Below are 24,261 nucleotides of genomic sequence, written 5' to 3'. Positions count from 1 at the left end.
ATATGATTATCCTATATGCCCCACCCTCCAAATACATCAGTCAAATCAAGCATCCAAGTGCCTTCCAGGTGTTATGGATCAATATTCTCCTACAGTTCAATCAGCATAGCCGGGGATGTGTTCAGTGTACAGAAACTTGCTACTCTGGATTGAAGATTTCAACTGGTCTTGGCCTGAATGGCCAGATACAAAGCTTGGAAATTCTCATGGATTCTGAGCTGATTGGGAAGGCAATAATGTACATTGACTGGTTCATTTGGTACATCCGTACAGGCCGTGCTTGCAGAACACAAAGGTGAAGGGAGGCTTCTTAGGCCCATAGGTTGTGTGGGGACAATTGGCAATGTGTTGCCCATCTCTTTTAAATCGTCTCCACTTACCTACCTGTCAGCGTTCTGACATCATCTTCTCCAGTCCTGCCAACATGACCACCCCAATAATAAGGTTTGTGGGCACAGGGGAGAGGGCTTTTTCCATCAGAGATCCCATGTCTGTAGAACATACTTCCTCTTGGTGTGTTTGTCTGATCTCCTCCTCCTTTGTCTTCAAAAGAGTTTTTAAAACAGATTTGGTCTTGCTTGCTGTCTCCTGCATTAATACATTGGGCTATTCCATAGAAACGATTTTAGTTCTATAATCTTTTCTACTGGTTGTTATTTATTTATTTATTTGATTGATTGACTGACTGACTGACTGACTGACTGATTGATCGATCAATACACTACTCCTCTAATGCAAACTGGGTGGTTTATAGGTTAAAAAACCCAACATCATACATTCAAAAAGAAAAAGGCAATGAACAAACAGCAATTACATATTAAATATAAACAACCCTAAAAAGTCTAAAATTTGTACAAAATAATTAATAGCATCCAGGAGATTTAGCTGTTAAAGGCAGCTTTAAATACAGTATATCTCATATGCTTGGCAAAGTTCTGTTGGTAACTTATTCCAGAGTCTGGAGAGCCACCACCAAAAAAGGAACAATTCCTTGTGCTCGCCTCTTTGATCTCCCTTGGTGTGGCCACCTTTAACATAATGGATTGAGAGGAGTGGATGGAATGGGTAGCTTATTTCTTGGATAGACATTCTTACAAGTATTGAGGTCCTAAACCATTTACGGCTTTATAGTTAATGGAACAACCTGCTTATTGAGATCCGCCTGGCACCCTTCCTGGATGGGTTCAAAAGAGCATTGAAGACCTGGCTCTTTCACCAGGCTTTCCCGGAGCATTAAGATCTCAACCTCCCTTTTACCTTCCTTTTTGCCATCCTCTCAAACACCCTTTTAACCAGCTTCATTGCCATCTGTTTTAATTTACCCTATTTGGTTATATATTAATTTATTTTTTATTGTGTTTTAATATTGTTGCTGATATTGCTGTTAACCGCCCAGAGTGGCCTGGTTGCCAGATGGTGCAGGATACAAATTCAGTCAGTCAGTCAGTCAGTCAGTCAGTCAGTCAATCAATCAATCAATCAATCAATCAAGGTCCTAACTGGCACCTTGAATTGAACATGGAAATAGGGAGCCAATGAAGTCATGCCAGGACGGGATATATGATCATTTTTATTATTCCCAGTAATTATTTGTATTTCAAGATCTTGTTCTTACTATATTTTGTTGATTTTTTGGAGTGTTTGAGGGTTCCCCTTCCTTAAGAAAGGATTATAATAACTAGCAAACACACATGCAAATCCACGGATGCCTAAATGCTGTCTGGAGGGCAATTGTGATGAGGTTTGTTGGTTTGCTTAAAATATTTTTACCCTACCTTTCTCCCTTAAAAAGGACCCAAGGCAGCTTACAACATTAGAAAACCATTCATGGGAGGTGGGGGAGAGACAAAGCTTCCTCTTTCCAGTTATGAACCATCAGATCCCACCCCTGAGCTGTAATTAAGTTTTTGGGGGGGGGGGAGTTCCCACTGACACCAGCAGAAGGGTTCTCCCCCATCGCCAAGTTTAATTTAAAAGAGGTAATTTTAGTCAGGGGGCGGTTACAGGATATTGGAATGGAGATTGTAGCATTAATCAAATGTTCTGCATGCAGTAGCTTTCCTTTCCTTTAATATGCCATTTCTGCTGCTGCTCTTTTGGGGCTTTTGAGAGACCAGAATGAATTTTCTCCTGTATGTTGGAACGCTGAACCTTCCTTGCTCTCTATAGCTTATTCTTCCTAGTTAGCACGTCCGCCAATCACTATACAATGTTAAACTGTCTGAGTTCCAAGCTCCTCCCCAGCTTTTTTCTTCCCTTTCCTTTTCAGTTCAGATTTCATTCAGTTTGACTAGCCCTTTTCACAAAGCTTCAGACTTTTCTATCCCAGCCTTGCACAGACAAACAGGAATTTCCAGTCCAGTTTTATGCGACATCTGTATTGCAATACATAAAGCATTACCTGGGGCTGGCACATTTTTAGTTTCTCTTGCTTTGATTATTATGTACAATAACCATTGTCTGTTGACCCATATTTCTGTACAGGCAACTGTGCATGTCTCTAGCTGCTACAGAATGAATAGTTGTCATTGTTTCAGGGCTGGAGGCAAACAATAGCTTTTTCAAAAAATTGGCCTAGTAATGGTATCGTTCCCTATAATATGCTTACTCACTCATTACTCACTGCAGTTGTCTGTAGTCATAGGTTTTGCAGGTTGTAATGTTTTACAAACCTAAAAACCTGTTTGATGAAAGCAGATTGTGGGACAAAGGTAACATGCATATCAAATAGAAAGCAATAATGCTGTGAAACAATTTTTCTTCTCTTTTAAGAACAATTTAGAAGTTTTTGGTGAGGTTCTTCTTGAAGTTAAAGGAGCAGATTCTGTTCAAGTGTAACCAGTGTTTGTCTCTTTAAAAGATGTAACCCAACATTTTAGATATTCCTAGGCCTGGTATTGTTCAACATCTTTACAATTGACTTTGGTGAATGAGTAAAGTGGATTGTCATTAAAAAAAATCGTAACATTGTAAGACATTTGTAAAAATGTTATCTTCATTTTCCAACAGGTGGCTGAGCCAGAAGAATCGGAGGAAATCTCTGTGGAAGTTGTCCCTGTGCCGTACTTTACTAAGACTTTGCCAGGTTTAAAACATTCTTCCAACTATAGTGTCCGGGTCCAGTGCACTAACGAAATGGGCAGCTCTCCTTTTACAGACTGGGTCTATTTTCAGACCTTGGGATTAGGTAAGAATATAGCAGACTGTGTTGCATGTAAATTTTGAAAGAATTTCCTCTTGAATCAAGTAGTTTTAGAGCAGAAAACAGTAATTCTGCTGAATCACAGAACAGCTCTACAAGGTGTCTGACCAAAAGCAAACAGATATGCCATGGAGGCATTTCAAACCTCCTTTTTGCTTTTTGTCCTAAAATATAGTTTGCTTATAGCAGATAGAAAATGCTCTTTGTTCATACAGGTATCAAATTGAAATTGCTGTTTTACATTTTCCACAGTCTATAGGAGACAAGAGGGTTGCTGAGGAATATTTTCTTTCCCCTGTTTTTACCAAGAAAATATACACATTGTGACTTTTCTTTCTGTTACAGCTCCCAACAATACTCCACAAAATGTACACATTATCCAGAGAGATTCTTGCCTGATCTTGGAATGGGAAGCAATGGTTCCAGAAATGCTTAGGGACAACACCATAGACAGTGCCATAGGATACAAGTTGGAATGGAGTCAAGATAACATAACTCAGGTGAGAGAGGAATAGGAGTCTTGCACTTTTGTAATTCAGTACGCGATCTCTAGGCAAGCATAACATGATAATAAGGACTGCCATCATTTGTGTGTCTCTGGCATCTGGTTTGCTGCAATGTCTACATGTTGTGGGAGCAGAGACAGCTTAATCCATGGTCATCTGAAGGCAAAGGTACCTGAAGAAGAGTCTTTCTTCCTCCAGTCAAGATTTGTTTAATTGTTTTGCTCAGAGTCAGTGACTAACTTATCTCTCATAAATTTGTCCAATCTTCTGAGAAATTCAAATAAGCTGGTAGCTATTGTCACATCGTGTGGCAGTAAATCCCAAAATGTAGGCTCACCATAAATTGGTGAATTGAAGAACACATCATTAATTAAAATATTTTAATTACTTATTTCACTCTGAGCCTACTTCCAATATCGCATATTATATAAGGCTCACATTGGTTTGTGGTTGTATCAAGCCCTGCTCAAATGTTAGCAAATAGGACGTACTTAACATGGATAGAAGTGTAGTCTCTGGTCGGACTGCACCCTAGAAAATTAGCATTCCAACTTACATGGAGGGCTGTCATGGCTAGTGGGGGCTCTCCTCTTCAGAGGCATTGTTCTCCATATCTAGGAAAGTGACAAAACTGGAAAGGGAGGGATGGCGTGTTCCCATGCACCTGTAATAAGTATACATATTTTGCTAACACCTGAATAGGACTTTTTTTAAAAGCGAGTCATCTATAATATGAAAGAAAAATCTGTATGAATTACATTTGACTTCTTTTTTTGCATTCTGTTAAACATCTAACAACATCCAGATATGGCGGGAATAGCAGCAGAAAGACTTTTAGTTTTACATGTGAAAACAGAATCAGAACAATTTGAACATTAGGTCCTTTGAGACAAAGCTGAGGAACACTAACAGTGGCTTTGAAATCAATCAAAACCATTATTTTGTCAAAGACTATTATTTGTTTTCCAAAATGTGCTTAGCAATATCCTGGGCTGTATCCCAAATTACCATGGTTCTGAGATCAAAATTCGTCTAGGGTAAGAAACAATTGGAATTCAGTGTCAAGAAAAGTTCTAGATCCGCAATGCTGGAAACACGTGCTGCAAATTGTACTTCATTCTTATGAATGTTTTTTACATCAAACTAGGAGGTATGACATCCAGTCTCTCCTACCACAGTCTATTCTGGGTGTGTATCTGCTTAAGCATGTTCACTAAAAACAAAAATTTCGACATCTTGCACTCCGAAACATAGATGGCAGAGAGTTTAGAGGCACCACATTTATCTCTTCAAGTATATCTTGCTCTGTCACAGAAAGGCTTAGCAGTGAAGCCTTAGTTTTACTGTCATTCACTCCAAGCTATATTCCTACATTAGGTAGAATTGTTTTTGAACTGCATTTTATCAACGCTGCCTGCCTTGAGCACCATTTTTGGCTGAAGGAGAGATGAATAAATAAGTACATTAATAAATTAAAATAAAATATTGAATCTGATAGATTTTGCCGTTGTTGTAGTGTTGGAGGTACATCCTGCATTGACTCAAAAGGCTGCAAAATCTGGATGCTCTTTGAGCAAGAAAGACACTGTCTGCTCCTGTATAAACCTGGCCATTCTTGAAAGACAGTTGAGAGAGGCTTCTCTTTCTGGACCTGTGCCTTTTGAGGCGAGGCAGGTTGTGAAGGCAGCTCAGGCTTGCTCTGTTGTAGGCCCCACTCTACAATGCTTGTCTAGTGTGGATGACAATTTAGTGCCAGGTGGAAATGCTTTTTCATGTCTAAGTCATTGAACTGGTTGGACATGTCGTTTAACCTGCCTGCATTAAGATGTTTTATTACTGTTTCGGCTGTTACTGTTCTTTTTTAAAATTATAGCTTTATATTGCCCTGGGTTCCCCTGACTCCAACTCTGTTATTAAACTGTCTTGAAGTTCTTTTTGGTAAGATAGGATCTACATTTATTAAATAAATAAAAATCAATCCAGGAGTAAAGGATCTCCGGGCAAAGATAAATTATTTATATGAAATGTTTTTAAAAAGAGAGTGTGGCTCTCATTTCAGCAATTCTGTGCCTATAAAGAGTCAAAGAGGTATATGTTGAGACAGGTGGCTCAGACCCCCACAAAATAATGCCTTAGCATGGCACCAAATGTAGAAGGCAACTAATGAAGCAATATAACAAGTTTCTGTGCAGAGGCAACCATAGGAGACTTGATTTTCAACTTGTGAGCAAAAGAGGTCACTTTAGTGAAAGCAACAGTTACATCATGAAACTAGGAGGTTACACAGTTGGAGACGATTGGAGGGCCAGTTGCATGTTGGAGAAGCTGTAGAACATAGGCCCCCAACCCCCGGTCCGCGACCCAGTCTGTGGCCTGAGCTGGATCGGGCTGCGAAGACATGCCTCTGCCCTCCCCGCACGCACTCACCCCCGCACAGCCTGTTTGCACCTGCCTGCATGCTCCAGCCTGCGAGTGCTGTGCTGCCGTTTGCGCATGAGCACATGTGCACCTGCACAAGTGCCATGCCACCATTTGTGCATGTGCAGTAGCACATGCTCAACCACACAAGTGCCACACTGCCATTTGCACATGCGCATGAGCGTGCTCACGCACATGAGAGAAAGTGCTCATTTGCGCATGAGCCCGGGGGGGGCTTGCCTTCCCCAGCCGGTCCGTGGGGTGAAAAAGGTTGGGGACTCTTGTACAATCAACCTCTGCATTGTCCACAAATCAGCCTTTGTGTGTCAGCCCACAATATCTGATAGGTAAGAGATATGTGCAGCACAGAATATGCTTGAGAAACAGATGTATTAATATGACTCAAGAAGCAAGCCAGTTCACATGGTGCAAAAAGGACAGGAAGACAAATGTGCACTGTGATCATTAGTTTGGCGTGGATGAAATTGCTTTATGGTACACAGAAATAGCAAGTGGCATTTGACTGCTGATTATTCATCTATGGTTTTCTGATTCTAGGGGGAGATGGTAGTGCAGGAGACAAGAGCAAACCTGACTATGTGGAACCCCTTAAAAGACCTTCTCATCAGGGTGTGCATACTGAATTCAGCTGGCTGTGGACCTTGGAGTGAACCCTTACTGGTTACAGCTGAAGATTTAATAGGTGAGTTGTGTATGTGGGAAATTTTAACCGCTGTGGTTTTCCTCAAAAAGAATAGTCTGTTGTTAGGACTCTGCATGACGTAAGAGTTGTGGGTACCATTGTGCCTTTCTGGCTGTGTTCTTCTCAGCACTCACAGCTGCATCTCTTGTGTGCTTCAGCTAAAAGCTCTTAGCCCCAACTATGGTCACTTTTCTTTTATATTGCTGTGAATTGCAGCTGGCAAGGGGAAATGAAATACAGTGAAAGGAGCCTTGTGATTGGTGTGTGTCAATATAATTTGTTATAGCTGAAGAGAAAATCTGTAGGGATGGTATGTTGCATATTATTCTTGAATGAGACCACTCTGAACATCATTTTCTGCATCTGAGAAAGACTCTGCAGTGTGGGGTGTTTTTCAGACCTGTTGTTAGGGAACCTGTTGTTTGCAGTTGACATCATTCACAGGACATCCTCGCTGGCTGCTGGTATTTATGTTTAGAATTTCATCCATGTACATGCCATGTTATAAAATAAAATTTAAAAAAGAAAAGAGGTGTTCTTGTCCAAATGGAAACATGGAAGGTTTTTTTGTTTGTTCCTCCTGGTGCCTTTCCCTCAGTATTTCCATTGTGCCCCTGTTTTCATCAGATCGCCTACCAGGACATGGAAAAAGGGGAATTAGGTAGCAAAAAACAAAAACAAAACAAAACCTTCAAAATTACATGAAGAAAGAAAACAGAGTCATTTATATTAACTTCACTTTTGAATATGATTTAGTTGCATCTCAAACACTTTGAAGGTCTTGATGTCCAAACTGGTTTTCGTTTTCATAGAATGTAAAATGTTTTGGTACATAATCCACACACACCTGTTTATAAGGGTCATTCAAGTCCATAGGTTGCTTGCAATAGAAAAAAACAATGTCTTTATGATTTTACAAAATGATTTCTTGTAAAAAAAAAGCTTTGACTGTATTGTCATGCAATGCAGAAATTATTTCTGTGCAAGTGTTAAAGTGAAATCTAGTGCATGTTTTAGCTTGAAATCTCAAATATAAATTGTTGCTGGTTTGTTTGTTTGTTTTACTGGTGGGAATGGGATCCTTGAATACACAGTGAAAAAATGCGTATAGGAGAATTGTTCTGTAAGAATTAATGTTAAATATATATAAAACTGCAATAACAATACTTCATGTTGATTATTTATTTAATGTGTGGAAGATATACACAGGATGAATAGACATAGTCAGTAATAGCTTTTCAAGCTGATGTTATGCTGTATGTATTTTTTAAAAAACTAGCATAGTTTCCAGTCTACAGATATATTTCATCTTAATTCTTATTCACTCAACTAGCTATTATATTCCTATCTATGAATTGAGAATGACTATCTTTAATAATGTCTGTATATATATATTATGTAGAAATATCCATACAAAAGTGTCTTCTTGCATGTAGGAATTCTCTAATACATAAAAGAAGGCAAATGCTTTTATTTTATTCCAAATTCTATACCCTTCATATATGTTTTTTGTTGTTACCTTACACAGCTTTGTACCTCCCACCCCCAAAGAGGGACAAGACATTGTTGACACAGGAACTCTTATACCACATTCTCATGTTCTGCTTACTGTTTGTTCTCCAGCCCCCACCTACTGTTTTTCCCCTCTCAGATCTTTGTATATTTAGGATAGGATCCTATTAAGTTCCCATTAAGCAATAGGTTCCACCCCCATAGTAATGTGGGATTGCACTGCTAGCTCAAGCATTGCTAATTGGCAAGTGGACGGTGTGATTTTTTTTCCACAGAGATCACTGCTTGTGCAGTGGCAACATTTGTGCAAGCTGTGCAGTCCCTTGTTATTATACTGGTGAGACTTTATTTTTATTTATTTTATTTTTATTTATTTTTATTTATTTATTGTAGTTATACCCCACCTATCTAGTCATTTTGACCCCTCTAGGTGACTTTGTGTTCAGCACTAGGTTATGGGTCATTAGCTCTTTTAGGATCAGATTTTAAATGAAAAAAATAAGATTGAAATAAGAGAGAAACTTTAATTATTGCAATAGTGTAGATTTTAAAATACATTGTTTCTTTATTGTTAATTATGACCCTTTTTGTAGCGGAAATAATAGTGAATAAAAAGTACATGTTATATTATGCATCACTAAGTGGTTTGTGACTTACGGCGACCCTATTGTTTACCATTGCTGCACACACCCAGTGAATTTTCATGGCAAGTGGATATTTGAACTCAGGTCTTTAGAGTATAACTCCAGTGCTCTGTCCAATACACCACACTGGCTCTCCAAAACTGTATACAAAATTGAAAATGTGATAGAGCTCAAAATATGGACAAGAGATTGTAGATCTAGACCAGCATTAAACACATTGTCAAATCCAGTGATTTCAGGGGGGCTTAAGCAGGCTGACTACTGGATTATATCTGATACATTTGAGTAATTACTATTGTGTTTAAACAAAGTCTTGAATGGCAGTGTGTTCCATAAACTCTGACAAACAACACTATTGATAGATAACTTATCCTTTTTAAAACAATTGCCCTGAGTAAAAACAAACATACGTGTATTCTTCCTCCCTCTTTTCCTGTTGATATAAGGCTTGTTGTGTCCAGACAGGGGCCATGCTTACCAAAGTATGGAGCCGAGCCTATAAATGCTTGTAAATAAAGCTTCATTGCAGAAATGCTGAATGAACAAAACTATACATCTGTAAAAATAATTAACTGCTGTTCCAAGCCTGAGCCTGGTGGAAAATAAAAATTGCTTACTTTCTTGAAATAAGTAGCTAGTACTGAACAGACATCTTGTATATTCCACTTGCCTGTGATATATCTGGGGCAATTTGTTAGTATCCCTCAGTGTAAGGCGGGGGGTTATACAAACATATCCTTTGGGGGATCACTTGCAGGCTTGTGAGAAGAGTGTGCTCAGTCTGCAAGAACGTTTATATCCCACTGTGTCCTGGCCTTTCAGGATACAGAAAAGATCTGGAACGTTCATAATTGTTGGTCACTGATATCACACTCTCTTGGGTTTTATTTCTTGCATAATCCACCAGAAGTTCTTCTTTTGGCCTCAAGTGCCCTTCTGCTCACTCACCCACTACAGATAAAGCAAAGCAAAATGTGCTGCTTCAAGCACTTTCTGGGTGGTTTACAATTTAATTATGCAGGCTACACACGACTCCTCATGATCTGACAGTGATGAAGGAAAGCAATGTGGTTTCCATAAGGACCCAAGGATAGTAGGTGACTCAACAATAATGTGCCATTCAGTTGTAGCTTTTAAGAGTGATTGTGGAGTTGGGAATGCAAAAAGTAGAAGATGAAATAGCTACATGTGTAGGACATTTGCATAAATATAACTAGTTGCAAGAGATAATCGGAGAATGTTGCGGTGCTTGGAAGAGTTACTCTTTGGAATAACAGCTACCAGAATCCAGCCCTGATGCCTGTAGGACTCTGGGAACAAAAGTTCAAGAAAGTAACTTTTTCAAGTTCTGTAATGTTGCATAAGGACCACTATAATGCCTCATGTGAGAGCACAATTGGTTGAAAGATGCCGGTTGTTTTGTTTAAAACATGCAAAATTATTAGAGTTTGTATTAAGTTCATTTTATCAGATTGTTTCTGAACTGATGATAGTGAATTACACGGACGTGTATGCTATCCCTTTAAAGACTTCCGTTTCTGTTCTGTTGAGTTCTTGCATGGGGTGCCTCTTTTGTTTTCAGGTGTTTTGTGCACCGGTTCTTCCATTTACTACAGAATGGAATGGCGGGGTTTTACCCTATTTGCAACTTACACCTATCCTAAGGTTTCAGACTGTTGGTATCTTCTGGTATCTATCCCTGCACTGGTCCTTAAAGCTCGGCACTCGCCACCATTGGAACATTCCCCAAAGGCTCAGTCAGAAGCGGCCTTTTCTCCTCCTGCTGCCACCACCCTCACTGCAGGTTGAACTACACAGTGGTGGCCCCACTTCCCATGAGCTAGTAGCAAGGAAATGAGAAGGAAGCAGCTGCAACCTTGGCTTGCCACCCCAGTACCTATGCTGCTCCCAAGAGCAGCAGCTCAGCCTCTTTAAAAATAGACACTTGTTTGGTACCCACTGTTGCCCTGCACCACCACCATGGCTTTCTTTTCCTTCTTCCCTTCAGCCTCTTCTCCATCTTTCTCCTGTTCACATTGCCTGCCCTGCTCTGCTTCAGACAGAAGGGCTCTCCCCAACCTGCCGTCTGTAGGTGCAGAGAAGGAGCATTCACTCCTCTTCAGTGGGTTCCAAACTCCGATTCAGGCCCCTTTACTGATCCAGCATTCTTACTTTCCTCTCCTGGATTTTCTGATTTGCTCCTGACAGCAGCCCTCACATCACTATGGTTTGAAAAATTTCCCTTTTCATTAATATGGACTGTATGAGTTTAAAAGGCTCTCTTTTGGGAATCAGTGAAAGAACCCCAAAATATATTAAAAGATCCTTTTTTGGTGTTTTCTTGTTTTACTGTACTTTTAAATGTTTCATCCATAGTAACTGATCTCTTCTAGTATAATGTTCAACAAGCTTTCACTAGAAGCTGCCAGTTTAAATACTGATTTTACTTTTTTTTAAAAAAAATCTACATATCAATCTGTAAGTATACAAAATATAAACGTGAATCAAATGTCTCTTGCAAAAATGGCTGAAAGCAGCAAAATCAGGGAGCTGGGCAGGGGACAGATTGTATTTGTCTTCAGTGTAGAAGGGATTGTCACTCTTGAATAGGCCTCCTCAGCCACACTAGACGCTGTTCCAAGTCCTCCATTCAGAGCATGTTACCATAGTCTTTCGAGACTGAAGGATGCCTAGTAGGATTAAGAACGCAATCATTTTTCTATTTTGGACATGGAGCAACACAGCAGGCTAGATGGATAATTGTGTCTAATATAGTAAGTGGGCAGTTGCATATTAGTGAGTAACGTGAATTGACTTCAAGAATCACTTTCCCCCTGTTGTCTCAAGGTCTAAGATTGTTGTAGGTTTTAATCTAAGTTTGCGTGCTCAGAAGTAAGCAAAAGGAGGTGGACTTCAAGATGAAGATTTTCTTCTTCCCTTATGTTCTTGTTCAGGAGGCCTCTGATGATAAGTTTAGGATAATAATGGAAAAAACAAATAATGCTTGATAATATTAATAGCAGTCCGACATGTCCACACAATATTGTGGGCTCTGTGCCATGCATACTGTACATAAACAGATGGGGAGGGAAGTTTCTAAATATTCCCATCCAGTTTTGCAATTAACAGATTATGCTGACACAAGCACATTTTGATAGGGAACCGGCTGTGCCCTGAATGAACTGTATGATTAGCACTGTAGAGCTCCTTGTTTTTCCAATAGGGACCATTTCTAAAGGCTAATAAAGTTTATTTTGGGGAGGTTGACTGAGAGCAAGTTTGATAGGTGGGAGAGTCGGCACAGATAGAATTATGTACTTCTTTGTGGAACAGACAGTTAAACTGAAGTTTGCTCTCACATGATGTGACGGTATCCCATTTGGATGGTTATACAAAAGAGGACTTTACCATCATCAGTAGCTGCTACATATGATGGCTATATGTTATGTGTATTAGCCAAAGCAAAATACCTTTCAATACTAATATCTTGGGAATGCAAATGGGAATGTGTTTATAACAAGTGCCCATCACTGGCATCCCTTCTTGTGTGCTGCTTCTTCTCTGGACTTGTGTGCCTTCCTACGGCTTCCAAGTGACTCATGTCTTGAGCTGCTGCCTTCTGTTTAGAACTACAGTAGAATGAGTAGAAGTTACATCAAAATGTAAATTTTAGGATGAACGACAGTAAGGTGCAAGAGCTTCTGAGAATAAGAACAAACTTTTAAAAGTTTTCTTCCTAAGAAGGAAGAAAGCCTTCTTGAAAAACCAAGCGTGAGTCTTTGTGCATGAAACTACCATGAACTCCATCTTAGAAAATGAATTATTGGAGTAAACATGCACTGGGAGATACTGATCGTGAGTTCCAAGGGGGCTAATATCCTTCCCTAACTTTTTCTACAACAGACTACCACTTCGCATCTGATTGAATTGGTAGACCTTAAGAGAGATTAGGAGGAACCATTAAGACTGAAGTCTGCCTTCCACTACATGAATGTAAATCCACCATTCTTGTACAACATTTTGCTACTCCAGCAAAAGCAATTTAGTAGCTATCTTATTCACTTAGTGAAGGAAGCTCAAGGACAGGATAAACTCAGCTCCACAACCTTAACAATGGGTTCCCTTTCTTTAGAAAATGTTCTCCACCAGTTTCTGGAATTGGTATTAAGTAATATTTAGCTGGTGGCTTACACTCAGATGCCGGAATCACACCAATAATGGGTTAGCCTGTTTTGCATCTTTTCAGATTCATTTGGAAACTGACCACAGGGGTTCCTCCTTCTGCCAGAGTGGAAAATGCTTATTACAAGGCTGACTGTTCTGGGTGAATGTTACTAAATGTGTTCTCTTGATTTTTCTCTTTTACACAGAAGGACAGAGACAACCCCCTTATGGGACATCCTGGGTTCCTGTGGTTTTAGGAATTCTGACTGCACTGGTCACAGCAGTTGCCTTGGCATTAATCCTCCTACGGAAAAGAAGGAAAGAAACTCGTTTTGGGTAAAATCTTTGTTGCTAGAATTTATTGTTATCTCTGGATCTCTTGCACAACTGCCTTAATATCACCTCATTGAATGACAGAGCTGCTAGTCATTATGTAATGATCCAAGGATGAAGGAATCTTATGATTTTACAGGATAAATCTTGCGATTTCTTTTTTACAAGATAAAGGAACTGGAGGTGGGCGGTATGTGGAACACAGAAGACTGAACATTTTAAGAAGCCGTGCTTCAACTATCAGGTTGTCACGGCGGTAACAACGTTTATCTGGGACAGTGTAGCTTGTACAGGCCTGCTTATACAACAGCTTTCTGTTACAGAGATTTAGGTAGGGGGAGGGAAGAACAGTAGGAGGAGGGTGAGCTATTTTGGAGTCATGATGAAGGAAAAGCTGCAATTTGTGCAGTTGAGCAACTCTGTTTTTGCTCTCAAACACTCTGGGGAGAGTGGGCGGCATATAAATTAAATAAATAAATAAATAAAACTACTAGGGTACTGTTTCGTTACTGCAATCTCCATTGTTTCTCTTGCTGGGGGTGAGGTATGAGACAGGAAGGCCTGCCCTGGTGATATTAGACCTTTCAGTAGCAGCCCAGAGAAGAAATAGCAATTTAAGGTGGCTCTTTTGTAAGCTACCATCTGTGATAAGTGTACATAAGTGATCAACATTATACCTCTGTAGCAGTCACACATGTATTGTTAAATGTGATTTTTTTTGTTTCTTTTTTTTTTCTTACCCTCTAGGCATGCCTTTGGCAGCATGGTGGGAGGGGATCCAATTGTCCATTTCAGAGCAGTGAGATCTTTCAACAGAGAAGTGCCGGAACTTATTGAGGCAACATGTAGGTAAAATGTTCTAAATTACTCTTGCTTACAGATCCCATTCCTCAAACAAATTTCCACATCTCTCGGCGCAAAATGCTATTCTATCCTCTATTACTATTAATGCTGTTACCTTTCCCTCATTCCTCTGAGTCTTCAGCACATTTCTAACACACACACACAAAATAAAGAGCCCAATTATTTCATGGGCATATGTTTACAGAAGAACCGTGCAGAACTGGCACTTCAGATGTAACTTTCAAATAAACACTCATGTATCCCCAAAAAAAGAGGGCAAAGGAGGGCAGTGATTTTCCTAAAATTACATATGCTACTTGATATGTATAATGCATTTTATAATTGAAAATGATTTTATAACTGAAAACAGAATTACAGTACATCTCACCATGGAGAGAAGGGAGTATCTAGGTGACATGGGCCTTATCTAGGTGCCCACCGTGGCTCGGCTGATGCCAAGGCCCTTGCTCTCCCTCTCTGATGTTCTTTATTTTTAAACTACCAGTGCCACCCACCTTCTGGGGGCTTTCTGGGTCTGTGCCACTTGCCCGATCCTACACAGGCTGGCTCTTCTCCTAGGAGGCATAATAAGGAATCAAAGTCCTGATCTCTGGGTCCATAGCCAGATGCCCAAATCCCTGAGCTCTCCATTCAGCTGACTACTTCCAAGTAAACATACCTAGGCTCAGACTTCATAGTCCATTAATTTCAGTGAGGCAATTCCAAGATAAGTATGCATAAGGCAAATTTGTAAAGTTACAGCACTGGTTTGTTTTCCATTACATATTGTGTGTAATGATATGATGTAATGATGTTATCCCACATCTTATATAATTGGGATTTGCCCTACTTTGAGTTTTTTTTTTCTTTTCTCATTTGGAAATGGCCTTTAAGGAGCACAGCCCTCTCAATAATGGTGCCCACTTTATAAAATTCCTTATTGAGCAAGCCTTAAATATCTCCTTATTTATACAGACCTTTGATTAGTTTCACTAATGTCTTGAGTTCATTTTTCTTTTGTTGTTGCTAATGGAGGGCTTGGTCTGGATTTAGTTATATGTACAACAGAATTTGGTGCCTGTGAAGTAGGCGGCAGTCCCCAAATTCTATGCCAAATAAAACTTGTTAGTCTTTAAGGTACCACATGACTTCTAATTGCTTTCATAAAAGCTTTGGCCACAAGACTAATTGTTTCCATAAGGCTTAAACTTAGTAATGACTAAGTCCCAATGATTACAGTGCATGTGGTTTAAGTATGACTGTGTTTGAATCTAAATATATTTTAAAGTAGATTCATTTGTTTCTATATTGTGAAAAGAAATAACAAATATTACATTTATGGTTAGGTTTCCTAGAAATTGAGGGATGTGGTGGTGCTGCGGGCTAAACTGCAGAAGCCTGTGCTGCAAGGTCAGAAGACCAGCAGTCGTAAGATCGAATCCACACGACGGAGTGAGCTCCTGTCGCTTTGTCCCAGCTCCTTGCCAACCAAGCGGTTCGAAAGCATGTAAATGCGAGTAGATAAATAGGTACCATCTCAGTGGGAAGGTAAAACGGCATTGCCTAGTCATGCTGGCCACATGACAATGGAAACTGTTTTCGGACAAGCGCTGGCTCTACGTCTTGAAAAACGGGATGAGCACCGCCCCTTAGAGTTGGACACGACTGGACTAAAAATGTCAAGGGGAACCTTTACCTTCCTAGAAATTACTTCATGAGACAGGATGTAGTTTGTAAATGAGCAAATGAACACCTTTGTATTTTGTCTTAAATAAAATACTGGATAGAATACTGCTGTATATTATTCTGTAGCAATCAGTCCATGGATGATTCACTATCCATGGACTGATTTTCATATTGGTCATCTGTGGAACTGCCTGATAAGAGTTTCATTCATCTCAGTTGCTTAAACTAGGTTATTATTTTTCCTTTATTAATTGTTCAGGAGAAAGGTATCATAGCATTTTAAATTATGACATTGAAATAAATCACATTTTAATAACTTCGGAAATTCTAGACATCTTATATTTAGTAACACTGGAAAATTGCAGCAACCTTAAGCATTCCTCTAGGAGTAATTTACTACTCAAAAGAAATGTTTGCAATTGGACCATTCGTTTTTCATGCTGTCTGTCTTCCTTGTTCAACAAATGTTGTGGCTAAGATTAATGACCTGTGATTCTAGAAAGCAAGAGTTAAGATTCTGAGATTCTTTTTTGAATTCCTTCATCTCTCTCCAGTGGATAGTATAGGAATCAGTGATGAACTGAAGACTAAACTGAAAGATGTCCTCATACAGGAGCAGCAGTTTACGCTTGGAAGAATGCTAGGAAAAGGTGAGTACAAAACAGGATCTGGTTAGAACTGAATTTTCCTTATTTAAGGTTTATAGATCAATCGATGCAGTTATGTATGGCTAAATCCCATTGTGATAAATACAGCTGTTAATCCAAATGAGAAGAGACCTACTGTATTAGTGGGATTTACATTAAATCCCATGGACTTGATGGATCCAATTCATCTAACATCTCCATTCTTCATGATCTTTGAAATAAAACAGAATTACATTGTGTTTGACTTATTACTTTGTTCTGTTCTCTTTCTGTTTTCTTAGGAGAATTTGGGTCTGTGAGAGAGGGTCAGCTGAAACTGCCAGATGGCTCCCTTCAAAAGGTTGCAGTGAAAATGCTAAAAGGTGAGTAAAATGTAAGACAATTGAAGTGCTGCCGGTGCATTCCTCTTAGCCAATTTTCTGTGCCTGTGAGCTGTCCTTCACCGAAGAGTATGTGCTTGGCTTTTCTCTTCTCTTCCCTTCCTTCCTTCCTTGATACTGTGTGCCTTCTACTACAGATGTGTCATGGTGTAGGGGTTAGAATTTTTGCTCTGATTCCCAGAATCCTCCAAGAATTCCCCAGGCAGGATTCTGGGAATTCTAGCTCAAAGACCCACACATATAGACACCTAGCTCCAGCCTTGCTTCTCTTGTTAACCTACAAATAAATAAATAAATAAATAAGGAAAGAAAGAAAAAGAAAGAAAGAGAGAAAGAAAAGAAAGAAAGAAAGAAAGAAAGAAATGCATGTTGTGTTGCTTTCCTGGAGTGTAGTGTTGGTGACCTTTAGGTTCTGTAGAGCAGTGGTCCCCAACCTTTTCCGAACTGCAGACTGGCTAGGGGGCTGGGACCGTGCGCAGGGGGAGTGACCCCCCTTGTGCTCACAGGTGGGCGGGGGGCGCTTGTGTGCATGCGCACGTGGATGGGGCACTTGCAGGTGGACGGGGTGCACCCTCACGCATGCACAGGTGGGCGGGTGTGCTCACACACACATGCAGGTGGGCATGCATAGGGGGAGTGCATGGGGGAGCGGAAGAGCTGCTCTGCAGCCCGGTCCTGCCAAGGCCATGGAACGACACTGGGCCACAGACTGGGGATTGGAGACCCCTGCTGTAGAGGGTGACTCTGTAAGAACTAGGAAGCACTACAGCTGCTGCTGCTTCTTCTGTATACATTAGCTCAAGTGAACAAAAAAAATTAAAAATAATAAATCTCAGTATTCCTTTATTTTAGCGGACATCTTCACTTCAAATGACATTGAGGAATTCCTGAAAGAAGCTGCCTGTATGAAGGAATTTGACCACCCACATGTTACCAAGCTGATTGGTGAGTGTTTTTACAATGCCCATTCACTTCTAAGTAGAAGGACTCCATAATCATCATTCCATAGTCCACAGCTTACTTCCAGCAGGCAGTCCTGGAAAATGAAGCAGCAGTAATTAAGTACCACACTGCCCTAATAGGAGTTGTTAATATTTTCTGTGCAGCTTTATGCACTCAGTTCTAAAGAACTTCCAATATTAAACCAGTCCTAATTGTTCTTCTTGATAGCTGTGATTTCTTCAATGTACTTTACCCCATAAAAGTACGTATCTTAGAATAGTAAAGGCAAGATAGTAAATTAGTTACACTGTTGAAAGAGATTATGATGTGGGTAGGTTTAGAAACGTAACCTCAGAGCTCAAACCATTCTGTTACTTTAAACTGGGTATTTTGAGTTCAGAAAGAGAATGACATTGGTCTTATCCTATGGCACTGTAGAACGTTATGTGGTGCAAAATTGACCTCTTCCTAAGTACGCCAAGTAGAGTTGAGAATACTTTGGAGGTTACTTATGCATGCCAAAAATAAGAATAATGATTTCTGCATATTCCTTATTTTGGGAAAAGTGGGCTTCACAGGTAAGGAGGATTTTATGGCCCTTCAGAAAGCCCCCTAAGAAAAATGTATTTGTGAAGGCTTTTACAGCTGGGATATAATGGTTGTTGTGGGTTTTTCGGGCTCTTTGGCCGTGTTCTGAAGGTTGTTCTTCCTGACGTTTCGCCAGTCTCTGTGGCCGGCATCTTCAGAGGACAGGAACGGCTCTCTCCTGTCCTCTGAAGATGCCAGCCACAGAGACTGGCGAAACGTTAGGAAGAACAACCTTCAGAACACGGCCAAAGAGCCCGAAAAACCCACAACAACCCCTGAAAAAAGTTGGTTAAATCCTGCTCCTGGAGGTCTCCAGGAACAACAGCTTTCACATCAGGGGCCTTGGGAAAGGGAGTCCATTAATGTCTCTCCCTCTGTACGTGTGCGCACACAGACACTAATTTCTATCTGAGCCCTGCCTGTTTAATTTTTCTTATCTGGTGATAACTGACAATTTCTGGGTTCTATGCAGTCCAAAGCACTCTGATGTTACCCCCCCCCTTCCTGAGGCCCACACATTCTAATGAAATAAATAAGAACAAATATATATCTCTTCCTAACCACTCTTTTCTTTTCTGCTGTGCCCTACCAGGAGTCAGCTTGCGTAATCGACCTAAAGGTCGGCTTCCAATCCCCATGGTCATCCTTCCCTTCATGAAACATGGAGACCTTCACTCCTTTCTACTGATGTCCAGGATTGGAGAAACCCCCTTTGTAATAGTCCTTTTGTTACACCTTTTTACAGAAGAATATATTTGCAGAAAACATTTTGAGCTTAAATTGCATTCAGTGAACAAACATTTACATGCCTCATACTGGGCATGGGATACAAACCTATTTTGTCCTTTGTTGGGTTCAGCAGTCCTACTCATTACTGGTAAATGAGAAAAAATTGCAAGTTCTGGCTGCCTTTAAGCATTTAAACATTGAATCCATACTATAGTCAGATCTCAGGGCTAACTGAGAGTGCACAGTTACATGAACATTCTGTTAGTTAATTGGCAAATCAAATAGTGAAGTAAAGTCAATAAATTACATGGGTTCTAACTGCCTCTCATTCCTAGAACCAAGTTACACAGCCAGAAAATTACATGATGCAGCTTTTGCTGTATTACACAATTCCATACGGTAGTTAGATAGAACAGTATGTTTTAATGTTTCCCCCAAGTACTATTTTCTGTGTGCAGGGAATTGATGTTGTGTAGTAGTGCTCACGAACATTGGTCCATAAAAATGCCAGTGAGCAGGACCAGCTGTTCCCATACCATGTTTTGTGTGTGATAATGCTTTGTTTTGTTTTGACATATTGATGAAATAACAGTGCTATTATTGCTGCAGTGGAATTAGCCACTAGGATTTCATAAAAGATAGAAGATTACAGTCACTTAGAGTGACTCTGCTAATTGTGCTAAATGCCTGAACAGAGAGGGCATGATGAATCATTTGTTCCTTTTCCATAACTGACCTTTCCTTGTACTTCTTGTTTTGGCAGAACCTGCCGCTCCAGACACTCTTGAAGTTTATGATTGATATTGCCAGTGGGATGGAGTACTTGAGCTCCAAAAACTTCATACACAGGGACCTTGCTGCTCGGAACTGCATGTGAGTCCATAGTGGCAATGTTTGCTAACTCAGGCCTTCACAACAGTTAAGAAAATAGTGGAGATTGGTAGAGGAAGACTGGGGGTGGACTGCAGTTGGCTACCTTCAGAAGAGAACCCATGTAACAGAATTTTGTAGGTTTTTTGCAGATAATAAATTAATGCAGTGCTAGCTAAATTCTTGCAGATCTCTTTCCTTTGCTGGTGTGCTCATTGCAGGAGAACTGCATATTTCTAACATTCCAATTTGCTAATGCAGAAGAAGACCTATTTGTTTCCAGGACTCAGATCATTTTTTTAATTGATGGAAAGTTGGCCACAAATATATAACTGCTGTTTTCTGAGTGCTGTGCAGATGGTTGCACTGGTGTCATGGACACCTATTCAGCTTTGCTCCATGGCATTAACGTTACACTCTTCCAGCTCCCTGGGAGGCTCTTAGCAACAAAGGAACTTGGACACTGAGGGGCAAAGTTTGTAACAAAGTTGTAAACTAAATCAGATAATAGCTGAGGGCAGAGCCTTGGAGTTGATAGAAGTCAGTATGAAATACTGTAAAATACATGGCTGGCGCTCTTCAGTCTCCTAAGCCATTAATTGCTACAGAAATGGAGTATGCTTTTTTAAAACCTGTTTTTCTACACTACCTTGAAGAACCTTTGGCAAGTTAGCAACCGTAGGGTACGCTGAGAAGCTTAAATTTTTTCCCCCGTTTATCTCCTTGGTTGTTGTTGTTTAGTTGTTAAGTTGTGTCTGACTCTTTGTGACCCCATGGACCAGAGCACGCCAGGCCCTCCTGTCTTCCACTGCCTTCCGGAGTTTGGTCAAATTCATGTTGGTAGCTTCGATGACAGTGTCCAACCATCTTGTCCTCTGTCGTTCCCTTCTCCTCCTGCCTTCACACTTTCCTAACATCAGGGTCTTTTCCAGGGAGTCTTCTCTTCTCATTAGATGGCCAGTGAGCACTCAGGGTTGATTTCCTTTCTTCAGAATGGATAGGTTTGATCTCCTTGCAGTCCAGGGGATTCTCAAGAGTCTTCTCCAGCACCACAATTCAAAACCATCAATTCTTTGGCAGTCAGCCTTCTTTATGATCCAGCTCTCACTTCCATACATTGCTACTGGAAAAATCATAGCTTTGACTATGCGGACTTTTGTTGGTAAGGTGATGTCTCTGCTTTTTAAGATGTCGTCTAGGTTTGTCATCACTTTCCTCCCAAGAAGCAGATGTCTTTTAATTTCGTGGCTGCTGTCACCATCTGCAGTGATCATGGAGCCCAAGAAAGTAAAATCAGTCACTGCTTCCCTATCTTCCCCTTCCATTTCCCAGGAGGTGATGGGACCAATGGCCATGATCTTAGTTTTTTTGATGTTGAGTTTAAGACCATTTTTTGCACTCTCTTTCACCCACATTACGAGGTTCTTTAATTCCTCCTTACAAGGTTCTTTAATTCCTCCTGCCATCAGAGTGGTATCGTCTACATATCTGAAATTATTGATATTTCTTCCAGCAATCTTAATTCTGGCTTCGGATTCCTCCAGTCCAGTCTTTCGCCTGATGTATTCTGCATATAAGTTAAGTAAGCAAGGAGACACTATACAGTCTTGTCATACTCCTTTCCCAGTTTTGAACCAATCAGTTGTTCCATATCCAGTTCTAACTGTTACTTCCTGTCCCATGTATAGGTTTCTTAGGAAATAAATAAGGTGATCAGGCACTCCCATTTCTTGAAGGACTTGCCATAGTTTGCTGTGGTCCACACAGTCAAAGGCTTTTGCGTAGTCAATGAAGCAGAAGTAGATGTTTATCTGGAACTCTCTGCCTTTCTCCATAATCCAGCGCATGTTAGCACTTTGGTCTCTAGTTTTTCTGCCCCTTTGAAATCCAGCTTGTACTTCTGGGAGTTTTCAGTCCACATATTGCTTGTAGGATTTTGAGTATAACCTTGCTAGCGTGTGAAATGAGTGCAGTTGTATGGTAGTTGGAGCATTCTTTGGCACAGTCCTTCTTTGAGATTGGGATGTAGACTGATCTTTTCCAGTCCTCTGGCCACTGTTGAGTTTTCCAGATTTGCTGGCATATTGAATGTAGCACCTTAACAGCATCATCTTTTGAGATTTTAAATAGTTCAACTGGAATGCCATCACCTCTACTGGCCTTGTTGTTAGCCATGCTTTCTAAGGCCCACTTGACTTCACTCTCCAGGATGTCTGGCTCTATTTGGTATGATGGTCTTTTTCTACTTTAGTGGCAGCTTATCACCCAGATATTTGAGGCATTTCCCCTTATTCTAATTATATGTGTAATTTTTTCATTTCTGAGAATCTGCTTAATGCATTTCAGAAGCATTTAATATTGTATAATGAAGTTTTCATTTTATAAGTAGATAGGTACAGTAGGTAGGTAGATTTTGTTCATTTTTGAAAACTTATATATAATTGCTTTTTCCCAGGAATAAGAAAGGCAAGAATAGCGATTCTAGGGGCAGAGGGTACATTATCTGCTTTGATGTCCATAGAAATAAAAGGAGGTCACATAAAGTGCTCACCCAGACCTCAGATTCCAGTGCTTTTATGGGGAGAAAATCATTAGGCACTACCATCTCTTTTCCGTGTGAACAACTGGTGAAACTGGTATTGTTGGAATGAATTACTCATTCCCCCTACCCTTTCTTGTCTTCCTATTTGTCAGAAGAACAAGGAGACAGGCTGTTTTGTGACTGACATGTGGCAGCAGCACCACCACTGTTCTTTAAGGCCATTCAGTTTAGTTCCTGGAGGATGAAAAAGGAGCAAGCCTAGTGGTACTATCCACTTGTGCCCTTGGGCTAGAGCTTGCTTTTTTGTAATCAGCCTTGCTGGCTGGGAAATTTAGGGACTCGGGAGGGGATACCAATAACTTACTTTAGCTCTTTTTCTAGCGTGGAGATCCAGGAACGCAACATTGCTATAATTCAGTTCCGCAGCTTTCTTAGAATTAAGAGATGTGCCTGCTTTGATCCAGTCTTTAACAGCTCCTTAAGTACAGCCAAGAGCTCTCTCTCTCTCTGATCCTGTGGTCCTGCATAGATAGCATATTATAGGAGTAATGGGGGCAAGGGAACATAGTACTGAGTGTAGATAGTGTTGTTTATATATAACAAGAATTATATACATATACAGAGGGAAAGAATATTATCAGGTATGTCACCACCATGTGGACAGTTCTAGTCTTTGCTTTCCAGGGAAGAATTACTGGTTTTAGTTGCTGAGTTGCATTTATACCGTACTGTAAATGGTTTTTCTACCAGTGCAGTCAAAGCAGTTTACAGTGTTAACAACTGTGCTTTAAAAGATCTAGAAGACAAAACTCAGAGTAGCAGAATGTTCTCAGGGTACAGGTGGTCTGAGTGTTTGATAACAGGAGCTCTCTTCGTTGTCCTATCTGTACACGAATTATTGGAGGATGCTAAGTGAGATGAATCCCTTATTCAGTTTGGAATCAATATTCTGCCCTTCCTCAGGTCATACCAAACTCATGTCAGCTATAAAGCAGCCATTATATCAGGGGCTGGCAAGTTCTGGGGGGATGGGGTCAGTATTGTTCCCCAAGGACTCATTCTGGGCTTCACCCTTTCCAAAAGTTCTATCTTGACCCAAATTTTTCAATTCTGCAAATTAGCAGAAGTTCGACTATTGTGGGCCATGTGTTGTCTGTAGTGCACTAGGGTCCTGATGACTTTGGCTTCCCAGTAGACTGAATCATAATTGCTCTTGTGAATTGCAGCTGATGTTGACATCAGACTATGGCTTGACACAAAGGACCAGGCAGAGATTGAATGAAGAAACCTACGGCTTCTGTTTCTTCCTGTTATCACTTGGATAAGCCACATTGTTTCAGTTCTTTATCAGTCACTTTTTTGTTTTCCTTAGGTTGGATGAAAACATGAATGTTTGTGTTGCTGATTTTGGACTTTCAAAGAAAATATATAGTGGAGACTATTACCGCCAGGGCTGTGCTTCTAAGCTGCCAGTGAAGTGGCTTGCCCTGGAAAGCCTGGCAGATAATCTCTACACAACACACAGTGACGTGGTGAGTCCTTTCTTTTGCTC

At 40.3% G+C, this 24,261-nt stretch overlaps 1 protein-coding gene across 6 annotated transcripts in view; it reads left to right on the top strand.

The window, feature by feature from the left end:
* TYRO3 (TYRO3 protein tyrosine kinase) overlaps nucleotides 1–24,261 on the top strand; it is an 84,425-nt gene that overhangs the window by 45,662 nt on the left and 14,502 nt on the right. For all 6 annotated transcript variants that reach the window (XM_078391366.1, XM_020793740.3, XM_020793741.3 and 3 more), the window contains 11 exons: nucleotides 3,010–3,187; nucleotides 3,548–3,702; nucleotides 6,685–6,829; nucleotides 13,356–13,485; nucleotides 14,230–14,327; nucleotides 16,566–16,661; nucleotides 16,940–17,020; nucleotides 17,891–17,983; nucleotides 19,161–19,282; nucleotides 20,061–20,170; nucleotides 24,082–24,241. In XM_078391366.1, coding sequence (XP_078247492.1) covers nucleotides 3,010–3,187; nucleotides 3,548–3,702; nucleotides 6,685–6,829; nucleotides 13,356–13,485; nucleotides 14,230–14,327; nucleotides 16,566–16,661; nucleotides 16,940–17,020; nucleotides 17,891–17,983; nucleotides 19,161–19,282; nucleotides 20,061–20,170; nucleotides 24,082–24,241 — 1,368 coding nt within the window. The remainder of the gene's footprint in view (nucleotides 1–3,009; nucleotides 3,188–3,547; nucleotides 3,703–6,684; nucleotides 6,830–13,355; nucleotides 13,486–14,229; nucleotides 14,328–16,565; nucleotides 16,662–16,939; nucleotides 17,021–17,890; nucleotides 17,984–19,160; nucleotides 19,283–20,060; nucleotides 20,171–24,081; nucleotides 24,242–24,261) is intronic.

This window comes from Pogona vitticeps, chromosome 1 (assembly GCF_051106095.1).
Source record: "Pogona vitticeps strain Pit_001003342236 chromosome 1, PviZW2.1, whole genome shotgun sequence".
Classification (NCBI taxonomy): Eukaryota; Metazoa; Chordata; class Lepidosauria; order Squamata; family Agamidae; genus Pogona; species Pogona vitticeps.
This window is presented reverse-complemented; position numbering and strand designations above follow the sequence as displayed.